Here is a 13,831-nt window from a genome sequence, read left to right as displayed (position 1 = left end):
AAGGAAAATTTAAACTCCTTTTGGATTTTTTTCCCCTGTTTTCCTTTACTCTTAGAGCATTAAACATGTAAGACATAGATTCCAGACTCTGTACAGTTAATGTAGTTCTTGCCATTAAAAGTTTTAAAAATCATTATTATTAAACTAATGAGTGAAAATCTTTATCAGAAATTTTATTTTCTTTTTCCAGCAGAGAAAGCTAATTTCTTTAGCTCTAGTGCATCAAAATTAGTGGTTTGTTGTGCCCAAGAGAGATGTTTATAATGGAATTTCTTTCTATGGGTGCCTCTTCTTAAAAGGCTCTTAAAAAATTGACAAAAACTGGGTCAGTAGAGCAGTGAAAATAAGACTTGGAATTGTTTAACATGCATTGACATAGTATATCTGGATTGCACAGAATGGCATTCAGACAATCGGTCAGCAAGAGTAAATCTGGAATTGTCATATGTCTCTCTTTGCTTGTTTTCCATTAATTCATTAGCCTGGCAGATTTTATTTTCTTCTTACTTCCTAACCTCAGTTTCCACAGTTAGAACTTACAGTTTTTCCTCAATGATTAATTTCATGCCCTTCAGGCTTTACAGTAATGGCTTTTCTCATTTCATCTTCTTTGACTTTTCCAACAGAAGTCCTGGAGGGGATTTAGGAGCCAAAAAGAAAAAGAAGAAACAGAAGAGAAAAAAGGAGAAACCGAATTCTGGAGGCACGAAATCAGATTCAGCATCTGATTCCCAGGAGATTAAAATTCAGCAGCCTTCCAAAGTAAGGTCTTTGATTTATTTTAACTCTTGAGGTTTCCCGTCCAAGGAGAGTGACTTTTGCTGCCTAGCACTGAGAAGAATCAGAAGCCTAGTTTAGGGCTTTTGTCATGGCCACATGTTGAATGGTAGTGGTTAAGTGGAGGAGTCTTAATGGTCTCCGACACCTAGATAACATAAGTACATGTACATGTATGAAAGGCAGCATAGAGTAGGCAAGATTGCTTAAGATAGGGCAATCTTGGAATCAGGAATAATAGCTCAACTGTAGATATTATATGAGCAACTAGATGGCACAGAGAGATGGATCTGGAGTCAGGAAGACTCATCTTTCTGAATTCAAATCTGGCCTTGGTCACTTACTAGCTGTGTGACCCTGGGCAAGTCACTTAACCCTGTTTGCCTCAGTTTCTTCATCTGTAAACTGAGCTGGAGAAGGAAATGGCAAACCATTCCAGTATCTTTACCAAGAAGACCCTAAATGGGGTGACAAAGAGTTGGACATGACTGAAAAATGACTGAACAACAACAAAAGTTATTATACAAATATGCATATGTATAAACATATATGTGTGGGCTGTCATTCCATATATTAATAGTCCACAGTATAACACACACGTACATATACACACGCATATTTATACACATGCATACGTGCACACATGTGACTTAGAGACTGTTTCATTTGTGTCTTTGGGTCCTCATTGCCTAACACAATGCCTAGCACATCTGATTGATAAATATTGTACTTTAAGATCTGTAGAATGATCATTTGTTTCTCACGACAATCCTTGGTGACAGGTGCTATTATTATCTGTTTTCTAGCTGACGACTAAGACTGAGGCAGCTTGTTCAGGGTCACACAGTTAGTAAGTGTCTGAGGCAGGATTTGAATGCAGGTCTTCCTGCCCTGGCTGGAGTTCAGTGCTCTCTCCACTCTGCCATGCTACCTCTCAGCTGGGCTCAAGTCTTGACTTATCAATACTAGCCATGTGACCAAACACAAGTCATTTGACCTCTCAGTGCTCCGGGCAACTCTGAGACTCCAGGTTACAGAAGACCTGCCTGTCTACCCATGGAAGGAGTTTTCTAGACTTAATCTGTCTGTCTATCTATCTGTCTGTCTGTATGTACGTATATATGTAGTGTTTAAGGTTTTTTTAAAAAAAAATTCTGTAAGTTAATATTTTTCAGACAGAAGAAAGTCTCAATGTTATAGCTTGACAGTCTTTGGTTTTATTTTTAAGGGTTAATCTGTTAATTATTTTTAGTTTAGAAGATAGTTCCACTTTAATTTTTCTGGATGCTTGTCAAATTACCTGAATAAGCACATCCACATCTGGCAGCAGATTTCAGCAGGCGAGGCCAGGGGTAAATCCACACCCATCATGAAACAGACCATTCGTCAGTGTCCAGCCTTTAAATCTCCCAAAGTGGAAAACTACTCTAGTGTTGCCACTGGAGAAGCCTTCATTGCTGCAGTCAGTCAGATGTCCGGGAAGAGCAGAGGGCTGTACTCAGAGTGCACATGCTGGGACAGACTGCAGCTGCCGTGTCTTGTGGACTAGTGCCTCAGGAAAACTGGGCCATGAAGGATATGGTCCTGGTGCTGCCACGGAGAACTGTGGCAATAAATAGTCTGTCAGCATCATAGAGGTCAAATCACGTCACCCATCAGGATTAAATAGGAGCACATATAGGGCAAGAAAAATAGAAATGATTTTGTTGATGCTTAAGTGAGTCATCAGCTGGGTCTTGTGAATATTGTTCTGAGGCGGCTTTTGTTGTAAGGAGATGAGGTCTGTGTTCTGTACTATGAAAAAGAATCTGCAGCAGCTCTCCACATTACAAATAAGGATTTGGAGTTACTGAGGAGACACTTCTTCATTCACTTACTTGGTGGGGAGGAAATAAGAATTCGAGCTCTTGGTGCAGGTGTGAAGAGACAGGCTCACAGGATCATAGAAGTTGAGTAGGAAGGACTTTAGATTCAACCCCCTCATTTTCTAGATGAGGAGACTTAGTCTAAAAGAAGTCAAGTGATTTGCCTAACACCCCACAGGTAGTAAGTGGCAGGGTCAGGATTCTAACTTGGGCCCTCTGATGTCAGGCTCAGCACTTCAAGTTCATCTTTCTCTCCACTGCCATATAGAAAAGAAACTTTTTCCTCGAAGGCAGTGGGAAAAAGCATGAGGAGGTCAGGAATGGTTTTATATCCTGCCTTTTGACATTTAATACCTGTGTGACTTTTGCCAAGTCACTGAAGCTCATTGAGCCTCAGTTTCTCCACTTGTGAAAGGTGGGAGTTGAACTGAATGACCTCTGAGGTCCCTTCCAGCATTGTAGCCATGATTCTATGACCTTCGTCTTTGCCTGTCATTTCCCTCCTGGCTCTGATCCTGATTTCTGGACCTCAAGATGATACCTCAGCTGGTGTCCCATCCTAGAAGTTCCCTTGGCACGTGGGGCTTCCTTGCTTACTTAATCCAATTACTCCTAGGGCCTTCTCACCTTGGACTGTCCCTCTGCCAGCCCAGCTTCCTTCTCGTATTGGTGAGTGCTCTGTGAAGGCCTGTTTTGTGAGGGGTTCAGGTTGGCTGCCTCATTCCCTTCTTGATGATGATCCTGTCTTTCAGACTTCAAAACCATGCCTTTCTGCAACTGAGTACCTTCATCTGCCCCCGGATCCCTGCTTTTTAGCTCTCTTTTGTACACTGTCTTCTCTCGTTTGAGTACGAAAGCGTCTAGAGGGCAGGGTCTAGCTTTCTCTTTGCTTGTATTTGTATCCGAATCACTTAGTACAGTGCCTAGTACACAGTAAACACTTCATAAATGCTGGTTTACTTCCTCCCTTAGATAGGTCATTTATGCCACTTGGGTCTTGATTTTCTCATCTGTAAAATGAGGGATTTGACTTAGGTGGCTGCTGAGTCGCTTGCAGCATGACATCTGTGATTCTGTGATAGGAGAGAAAAGTATGGATTCAGATTCAGAGACGTTTTGATAGGTTAAAAGAACTCATGTTGTAAACCTTTGATTTTTCTCAGCATCATGGAAGCAGTCTTGTCTGCCATGCGTATGGGGAAGTGAGATTAAGTCTGAGGGCTTAAAGAAAGAAAAACTTTATAGAGTAACTGTTCTGGGGTGCATCGTAGGGTGTCACAGAGAGTAAAAGGAAAAGATTGGCTGAGCAGCAGTGAGAGCCCAACAAGGTTATAAAGGATGAAACGAGGGCAGTTCATGGCTTTCTGTTGTAACTCTCAAATGGAACTGCTAGATTTCTTGCTGATGCAGGATTCAGGTGTGCAAAGATCTTTTCATCATCTCAGTACTTCTAGAATTTGCTTCCCTAGTCCATATCGTCAGGTGTCTAAGCCCTAGGCCAGTGACAGGGAGGGCGGGGAAAGAGCGCTAGATTTGAAGTCAAAAGACTTAGGTTCAAATCAGCTCCACCTCATAGTTTGCAGCCTTGGGCAATACACCTAACTTCTCTGGGCCTCAGTTTCCTTATCCATAAACTGAGGGTGTTGGACTTATTTGCCTCTGAGGTCCCTTTCCTTTAACATGTCTTCAAAGATTGCCCTCCATTTACATGTATGTATCTTGTATGTCCATAGTTGTGTGCATATTGTCTCTTCCACTAGAATATGGGCTCTCTGAAGGCAAGGCCTTTGTTCTTACCTTTCTTTGTGTCCCCAGAACTTAGCCTGTGTTTGGCACATAGTAAGCACTCAATGAATGCTTGTTGACTGATTGACTTTCAGTTCTAAATCTATGATCTTAGGATAACCCTTTTCTAGGGCTTACCATGATGTTTTTTCTTCAGCTTCCTGTCTTCAAGAGACCTACATGCATCTCTTTCACCCTCAACCTACCAACTGTGATCCTGGCAAAAAAAAAAAATAGCCTTTCCATTCTTGGCCACCAAAGATCATTGTCCTTGGGCTTTGACTTTACTCAATTACCTATTGAACCATCCTTCGTATTTATGGCTCTGGCCTGGAAACCTTCTGCCACCTAGAATCCATTCCTTCCATTATGGGGTCAGAAGACTTAGATTCTTCCTCTGACACTTATTATACCTATGTGGTCTTCTTTAATTATTCCCCCTCTTTGGACCTCAGTCTCCTCATCTAAGCAATGGGTTTTAAATCTCGGGCTGACATTCTAAAATAAGAGGGTTGAACTAGGTCACCTCTGAAGTCTTCTTCCTTCCAGATAGGTTTGGCTGAAAAGCACATTCATGAGCCATTTGCTACAGGTTTCCATTCTTGGGGGAAACTCGGGGAAGTTCATTTCTCTTCTCCACTGTTACAAATGGACACATAGTAGCTCTTGCTTCTGGAGGTTGTATGATTCTGGAACACACGCACTCGTCTCTCAGCTCCAAGATTCTGGGCTACTTCTAGAGTAGTAGACAGTGGTGAATTTGGGGTGAGGCGAGACCTGGATTTGAATCCTTACTAGCTACATAACCTGCTTCAGAGGGTTGCGGTGAAACATGAGTGAGACAGCATTTAAAAAGATCCATGTCAATCTTTAAGCCTCTGTAGAAATATCAGCAATAATTACTACCTTCTCCAGATTTAGTTTAGAAAATGATGAGTATTATTAAGTTGATTCTGGGAAATCTTCATAGGCACCAGTGGAGAAACTTTATTCTGCTATGGTGAATTACTTGCCTTCTAGGAATAGAGACTCAACTTGTGATTTCATTACTGTAGGGAACTGCCAAGTGATTAAACTCCCTCTACCAGTGGAGGTTGGCAGTTTCTAGACAACTTCTAGTCTTAAGAGCAAAGGTTCTTAACCTTAGGTCAATGGACCTCCAAGAGATCTGTGGATAAATTTCAGGGAGTCTATAATAAGATCTGAGTGGAGAAAAAAATACATTTTTATTTCACTATAATTGGTTTCCTTTATGGTACTATATATTTTATGCATTTAAAAACACCATTCTGAGTGTCTATGACACACACAAAAAATGGCTTAAGAATCCATCTTAGAGAGTTTCCTAGAGCACTAAGAGGTTTAAAGTGACTGGCTAGGGTCACATATGCCCATATGCCTTGTGAGCTATGCCTTGAGGCCAGTTCTCTATCCACTGTGCCATGGTGTCTGTAACAGAGTAGAATACAGAATCTGGCAAATCAAAATTGGGGTGACTACATGCCCAGCTTTCCCCCGGGAAGTGCTTTTGTGCTATTGGAAGATGGATAGGTTTAAGAGTTTGTCCTACACAGTCACTCTTTTTTTGGGGGGGGGGGTTAAGTCACTTGCCCAGGGTCACACAGCTAGTGACATTTTGTGTCTGAGGCTGAATTTGAACTCAGGTCCTCCTGAGTTCAGAGCTGGTGCTCTATCCACTATACCACCTAGCTGCCCCTAAACCTGTCATTCTTATTGCCACCTTCCTTGACCAATTTAAATCCTGTATTCAACTTAGAATTCTACCTTGAGAAATGTTTTGGACAGTGAGGATCAGTGTACTCATGGCATTTTGTTTCTTGAATGATAAATTTTTGTTTAGTGAATTTTTGTTGGTCAACATGATAGAACTAACTTAAAGGTAAACTATAAATTTCCAACAGCCCTCTCTTATAGAGTTGTGATGTTATTATCAACTCGGGACAAAGATGTTGATTCTTACTTATTTCAAAATAGTATAGCTTTGATAGATTTTGCTTAAGGGAATTTTACCTCAAAAGTCAGGGAAAAAAAGATGGCAGCAAGACAAATGCACAGCAGTAGCATTGTACACTTTATAAGGCTGGGTAGTACTTCATCTCAGATAAACTGACAGATATGTTACCTAGGCATGCTTTGTTGAAACGTGCCCGACTCTTTTCTTAATAAGTTGCGTTGCAGTGGGTTGAACATTTTGTATGGTTTAAAAAGTCACCTTTTTGCATGAAGCTCAGCAAAGACCTCATACTAAAGAAGCAATTGGAAGCCACAATATATTATCTGAGCTGAAGTAATTTGTTCAGTTAGCATATGTAAGATATGCTTGTGAATATGATCTCATTAATCAAAATATAAAGCAGGCATTTTACAAAAGCAACAATAATCTCCAAACTGAGGTGTTAGATAAAAATAGGAGTGTTTGGCTTTTGACCAGCCTCCAGTTAAACTTAATACTGGGTTTTCTTGGGTTATTTTATAAGCAGGAATCCCCAAGGAACTCAGTGACTTCAGCTGGTCCATTTTAAATAAAATTCATTAAGTGCAGTGTGTCAGATTGAACCAAAGGCATCTCTAGTTAAATAACGTTGCTTAACTAGAAATAAAAAAATCCAAACATAAAAATCTAAAGTTGCTCATTCTCAAACCTTATAAATGTCCCCACCCCTTCCTAGGTATGATATTTATGGAGTATTGGCACTCAGACACATTGGAGTGTCTTCATCCTCTAACACCTTCTAAAATAGAGCTCAGCAAGGATTAGTGGCATCTCAATTCAAAGAAATGGAGTTTTTTTCTTTTTAATCATAATTTTAAAACATTTTAAAATGTTTTAAATGAACATTTAATTTAAAATGTTCAAATGTTTCATTGTTAAACAAATTTAAATTTAACAATTAAAAAACAATGTGGACTATTCAGTTCTATCTACTGATGTAAACTCAAAATGGGATTTTTTTTCTATATGAGGTGAACCTTACTTTCTCTGTCTAAGAGGTATTAAAAAGGAGCGTGAAGAGAGTGTTTTCAGACTAAGGAACTTTGAAACTCAGTGTATATTTTGCTTTAGATTGGCAAGGAAGAATGTTTCCCAGTCTTTTGGGAGTGGGGGAGGAAGAGACAGTTGTGGAAGATCTTTATATGAAAGGAATTACTTGACTTTCTGGATGTTAGAGAGTATTTTTGGAGAGAAGTAGGGAGGTTAGATTCAGATAAGATAACAGAACTTTCAGTGTGAGTATTTACATTTCAGAAATTGGCAAACAGTAAAGATTAGGGCTTGATTTATTGTTTTATTGATTGTTTTTACTTTAAAAAGTGATGGAGAAAATGTTAATAAAAGTGTGTTGTGTACACTTTTTTACTGGAGAGTTAGTTGTTAAACATTTACCAATTATAGCCCTGGAAAAGAATAAGCAAGTAGAACTTTTAAAAAAAAAGTTATATCCAGTTGCTTTTAAGGTTGTATAAAGAAGCTTACTTAGTCTAGAACAGGGGATCTTAATCTGGGGTATGTGAGTTCCTTTTTAAAATAACTATTACGATATAATTAGTTCCCTTTATAATCCTACATATTTTATTTTATGCATTTAAAAGCATTATTCTGAGAAGGAATCTCCCTGGGCTTCCCCAGACTGTCAAAAGAGTCCCATGATACAAAAACAAAAACAAAAAAAGTCCCCTGATAGTTTAGAATTGTTCATATTTTTCTTCCACTTTCAAGTTGAACAAAACTTTAACCCAGCCGTGTTTCAGTATAATTAATTTACTAAGCAACACACAGTGCTAAGATATAGCACATATGCCGGGGACATAAAGATGAAAACAAGAGAATCATGGCCTTCAGGTGCTTACAGCCATTTCTCTATGCCTAGAATACATTTCCTCCTCTCTGTGCCTCATACAAAACCCTTATTTTCCTCAAGACTCAAGTACTGGGAACACTTTCTACAGGAAACTATTCCTGATATCCTCAACTGCCAGTACCCTCTCTTCCTAACCTTATATGGGTATGTGGTGTTTTTCCCTATAGAATGTAAGCTTCCTGAGGGCAGGTACTGTTTCTTTTTTGTCTTTATATCCCCAGTCCCTAACACAGTGTCTGATAGCTGGTAAGCTCTTAAGAAAAGCTGTTTGAATTGTGCAGTGACTAACTTTGATAGACTTACCTATTCTTGGCAATGCAAGGATGTAAGACAACTCCAAAAGACTCATGATGGAAAATGCTGTCCACATCCAGAGAAAGAACTACAGAGTCTGAATGCAGATCAAAGCATCCTATTTGCTCTCTCTTTCTCTCCCTCCCTCTCTCTCTTTTGTTTTTTTTTGGTTTCTTTCCTGTGGTTCTTCCCATTCATTCTAATTCTTCTTTACAACATGACTAATATGAAAATATGTTTAAAATATATATATATATATATATATATGTATGTATATCTCCTATCTTGGGATGGGGAGAGGGGAAGGAGGGGGAGAAAATTTGGAATCCAAAGTCTTATGGAAGTGAATGATGAAATCTAAAAATAAATAAATAAATAAATAAATGAATAAATATTTTTAAAAAGAAGAAATGCTAGTTGATTTATACTTTCTATTGCTTTCAACAGAATACACTCTCTCCTCATCTCCCACTCCCGATACACTGCTTTTGCACGTTGCTGAACCAGGAGTGGTTGACAGACTGTAATATTATGGTATCTTTTTCCACGGAAATCCTTTTTTAGTTCTCCCAATATATGTTTCCAATATGCAAATGAGTAGCAAACTGAAATAGAAAGTAGGGTGATTTGCATAGGCTTATTAAATTGCTTATTGTCATTGTTGAATTCAAAATTCTGGAACTGCTAATGTCAGCTTATATACCAATTGTAAATAAAACTAACACATTAAAATACAAAATTCACTCAGTAGATTTGTGTTCTTAAAAGGTAAGGTACATTTCATCTGGTAGATGCCATCTTTAGAAGTATAAATGGGTACATTTGTACCTATCCTAAGACTAGTCACACTGAACTCACTGCTTACCTATGCTTTTGTCTACACAGAATCCGGCCATTCCAATGCAGAAGCTGCAGGATATTCAAAGGGCGATGGAACTTCTCTCTGCATGTCAGGGCCCCGCCAAGAGTATTGATGACGCTAACAAACGGAAATATCAGTTTTGGGATACACAACCTGTACCCAAGCTTCGTAAGTTCTTTTTCTTCTTAAATAAAAGTAAAGCTAAGATAGTTAATGAACATGAGCATTTATTTCAGCCATGTGACTTGCTTTCTTGTAACGTTCATTTTTGTACTGTAATACTTTTTATCCAAATGTACAACTGTTTCATTTGATTTTTTTAAACCAACATTTATTAAATGCCTACCACATGCAGTCCACTGGGCTAGGCACTAGAGGAGAGACAATTTAGCCAAGACAACGTCTCTGCCTTGGTGGAGCTCATAAGTCTAGTGGGGAATAAGATACTACACAGATACCTATATTACATTAGTGTTGCATGATAAGTTCATCCAATAGATACAAAATATAATGCCATGTGAGATCCAAGAAGAAAGATATTAACCACAAGAATTAAGGGAGGCCTCATGACAATAGTAGCATTTGAATTTGATAGGAATTCTAAAGGCAAAGAGGGGATGGCAAATCACAGGTAACAGCTACGCAGGTGGGAAAACATTGGTTATCTTTGGGGGACTGAGTAGTTCACTTTGGCTGGAAGAGTATATGGAAGGAGGTAATACGAGAGGCTGGAAACAGAGCCTGGTGTTATATCGTAGAGAGACTTGAATGCCAGGCAAAGGAGTTTGAATTTTACTTAATGAGTAATAAGGAGCCAATTCAGATTTTTGAACAGTGATATAATGATGACCTCTAAGGTCCTTTCAGGCTCAAAATCTAGGATCCAGATCTAATTTTTTTTTTTTTTTAGGCAATTGGGGTTAAGTGACTTGCCCAGGGTCACACAACTAGTAAGTGTCAAGTGTTTGGTCTAAGGTCGGATTTGAACTCAGGTCCTCCTGACTTCAGGGCCGGTGCTCTATCCACTGCACCACCTAGCTGCTCTCAGATCTGATCTTAAACATTAGTCTGGTTGGTTATTGTCCTTCATTCTCGAAGAGGACCAAAATGAGATCACTATGTTAAAGTCAAGTTTCAGTGTGTCTAACTGTGGTTGATCAGACCAATGCAAATTTGGAAGGCTCTACCACAGGTCGGACACAAATAGTCCATGTGAACATTTGGAGTGGATTCTTGAAATTTGCCTATCTCATGTTTCTTTTGAGCTACTTGAATTCTGCTTTGCTCATAGAACACAGCACCTTCTCTGAGGGCATGCTATGCTGGGCAATCCTGTTCCATGTTACAAAATTCCAGAATTCATAAGAGAGACTTTCAGAGTATCATTAGATTGCTGTTTCTGACCACCATGTGAGTGCTTGTCCTGTGTGAGCTCTCCATAAAAGTCTTTTTGGCAAGCATACATTTGGCATTCGAACAGTGTGGCCAGCTCATTGGAGTTGTGCTCACTGCAGCAGAGATCCAGATCTGTGCTCAAAGATAGTTTCATATTAGAGGAAATGATAGGTTGGAGAAAGGGGAGAGTGGAGGTGACAGTATGTTAAGATAGAGAGGAAAGGTTAGTGAAGCAAAGGATATTGTAGAGACTTGGTAACTTGTGAACATATAAAGTAATAGAGAGGCAAATATGGAAGATTTCAAACATGGAAGCTTGGGTGAATGGTGTCACTGGCCGAACAGTTCAAAGAGTGTGGACAGGTTGAATTTGAGGTTCTTACAAAATATCAGCTAGAGATATTTGTAGAGATGTATCAGCTACAGATGTGAGTATGAAATTCAAACATGAACTCAGCACCAATGATAGAAAATGAGGAGTTATCTATATAGTGGTAGTTGCTGAAATCAAGGTCAATTAAATTACCAAGGGAGAGAGCAGAGGGAGAAAGAAGACTGTCAAGTACGAGGCCTTGGAGAACACCTCTCCTTAGGAGGCAGGAAGAAGATGGTGATACAATAAAAGAGTAGTCAGAAGGTAGCCAAGGGAGAGTGTGGTCAAAAATATTCTGTTCTACAGAGTGGTTAAGCAGTTTTAGGAGTGAAAAAAGGTGGCTACTGATTAGGTGACTGGTCAAATTTTATGGGAGATATTTAGAATGAGTGGTGAAGGCAGAAGCCAGTGTGCAAAGGGTTGAAAAGCTACTGATGAGGAAGGGAAAGCATTTGCTGTAGGTGATGTTTTCAAGGTTAGCAGAGACTTTGGGCAATCACTTTATTTTTCTGGGCCTTAGTTTTCTCATCTGGAAAATGAGAGATTGGACTAGATGACTACCAATGTAGCCCTAGTGGTGCTAAATCTTTTGAGGGTTGCAAATTTTTGTGAGGGGGATTTGGAGGTAAGGGAAATGGTGATGGTTTTAAAAATACAACAGCATCAAAGTTGTGTGTTGTTTTTGGTTTTGGGTTTTGTTTTTTTTTTTTAATAGAGGTGGAATAAGTTTAGTCTAAGTGGGAGAGGTGGAATGATGGAAAGTTGTGACTGGAGATAATTTTGAAGTTCAGGATTTCTATTAAGTCGTTTTTCAGTCATGTCTAACTCTCCATGACTCTATTTGGAGTTTTCTTGGCAAAGATACTGGAGTGGTTTGCCATTTCCTTCTCCAGCTCATTTGACAGATGAGAAAACTGAGGCAAAGAGGGTTAAATGATTTTGCTCAGGATCACACAACTAGGAAGTGTCAGAGGCTGGATTTGAACTCAGGAAGATGAGTCTTCCTTGACTCCAGGCCTGGAGCTCTATCCACTGTGTCACCTAGCTGCCCAAAAGTTGAGGATATTGAAGTCTAAAGTTTGACACTGCTGGCGTGTGGCTGAACTAGGTGGAAAGGGAGGTCATTAGAGCTGAGACGTAGGATCTAAGAGGAAAGAAGAGAGCTACAGTAATAGTAACTCAGCCTCAGAGAATTTATCATGATACATTCAGGAAGAAGTGTCTGCAGTCCTGAAACATCACGGTGTAAATGAAAAAAGAAAAACTGCCTCTCTGTGATTAGTTTGGTAGAGTTCATGCTTGTTCTGTGTGTGCTTGTGCATTCTTGGCACCTCATAAGCTCCTTGTGAGGCAAGAGTTTTTTAAACAACCTCAAAACACAATATAAATGAGCTGCTTTTGTTTTTGTTGTCATTATGGGAGCTGCAGAGGCTATGGGATGAATGAAATGCTTATTCTGGTTGGCATCCTAGAAGGGGAGGCAACTTATTTGAAAAAGATTCAACCCAAAAAGGGTTGCAAGCTCAGTATGTCAACAGTTCCCAAAGCTAATGTAATCTTTGATTGCATTAAAAAATATCTAACTTCCAGGAATAGCGAAGTGGTGGTCCTGCTGTACTCCGCCCTGGTCAGACCACACCTTGAGTACTGTGTTAGGTTCTAAGGGACGCATTTTAAAAAGGACATGGAAAACTTGGGGGCAATTAAAATGGTAAAAAAAAAAAAAATCCATGCCTTATGAAGATCTGGTGAAAGAACTGGGGAGCTTTAGCTTGGAGAAGAGAAGACTCAGGATGGACATATCTACCAGCTGCCTTCAAGTCATTGAAGGGACAGAAGGAGGATCAAAACTGTTCTCTTTGTCACCAGAAGGCAGACCTGGAGCAACAGGCAGAAGTCCCAAAGAGGCAAATTTAGGCCTGAGGTCAGGAAAAATTTTCTACAATTGGAACTGCCTAGAAGTAGAGTCGGTTTCTATCAGATGCAGGGAGTTTCCCAGCATTGGGGGGATCTTCAGGCAAAGACAGGAAGACTACCTTTTGTCGAGGGGTAGTCACGGAGGTCCCTTCCAACTCTGTAATTCTATGATGGGAAATAATTCCAAGATAACTGACTGATTTCAAAGATATTTTTAAAAAGCTTGAATTGGTCCATCTGCTTGCATTTCTTCTTGAAGCTTCTAGGTCACCCCATCCTTCACCTCTCCAAGTGGTATTAAATTACACTGACCTAAAGTTAAATAGTCAGTATTAGAATAGCTTTTTTTTTCTTGTTCTGGCATCCTCTCTGGTCTAAATCTGTTGGTTTTAGCTGACCACTATTTGGGTTGCTGCATTTGGTACCGTGTCAATCACCAAGTTCCTGCTTAATAGTGAAGACAGTATTGCCCAGAAGACACCTAGCTCCCTTGAAACTTGTTATATAAATTTAGGTCACTCACAACTCGGCACTAATCTAAGGTGGTATTGGAGCCTCTGGGACTAACCCAAGAGATTGGACCAGCTAGGCTATCTGAAGCCATTCTGGGGGATAGAAATATAATGGTTTTAGGCTAAGCTGGCTCAAGTCAACAAAATCCCTCATTTGGCACGTGGTCTGC

At 39.6% G+C, this 13,831-nt stretch overlaps 1 protein-coding gene across 1 annotated transcript in view; it reads left to right on the top strand.

Moving 5' to 3' along the window:
• NMT2 (N-myristoyltransferase 2) overlaps positions 1-13,831 on the top strand; it is an 85,084-nt gene that overhangs the window by 33,940 nt on the left and 37,313 nt on the right. Inside the window, exons 2-3 of the mRNA XM_027847867.1 lie at positions 627-762; positions 9,488-9,632. Coding sequence (XP_027703668.1) covers positions 627-762; positions 9,488-9,632 — 281 coding nt within the window. The remainder of the gene's footprint in view (positions 1-626; positions 763-9,487; positions 9,633-13,831) is intronic.

This window comes from Vombatus ursinus, unplaced genomic scaffold (genome assembly GCF_900497805.2).
Source record: "Vombatus ursinus unplaced genomic scaffold, bare-nosed wombat genome assembly UNPS02005459.1, whole genome shotgun sequence".
NCBI lineage: Eukaryota > Metazoa > Chordata > Mammalia > Diprotodontia > Vombatidae > Vombatus > Vombatus ursinus.
Note: the sequence above shows the minus strand (reverse complement) of the source record. Positions and strands in the feature narration are given on the sequence as shown.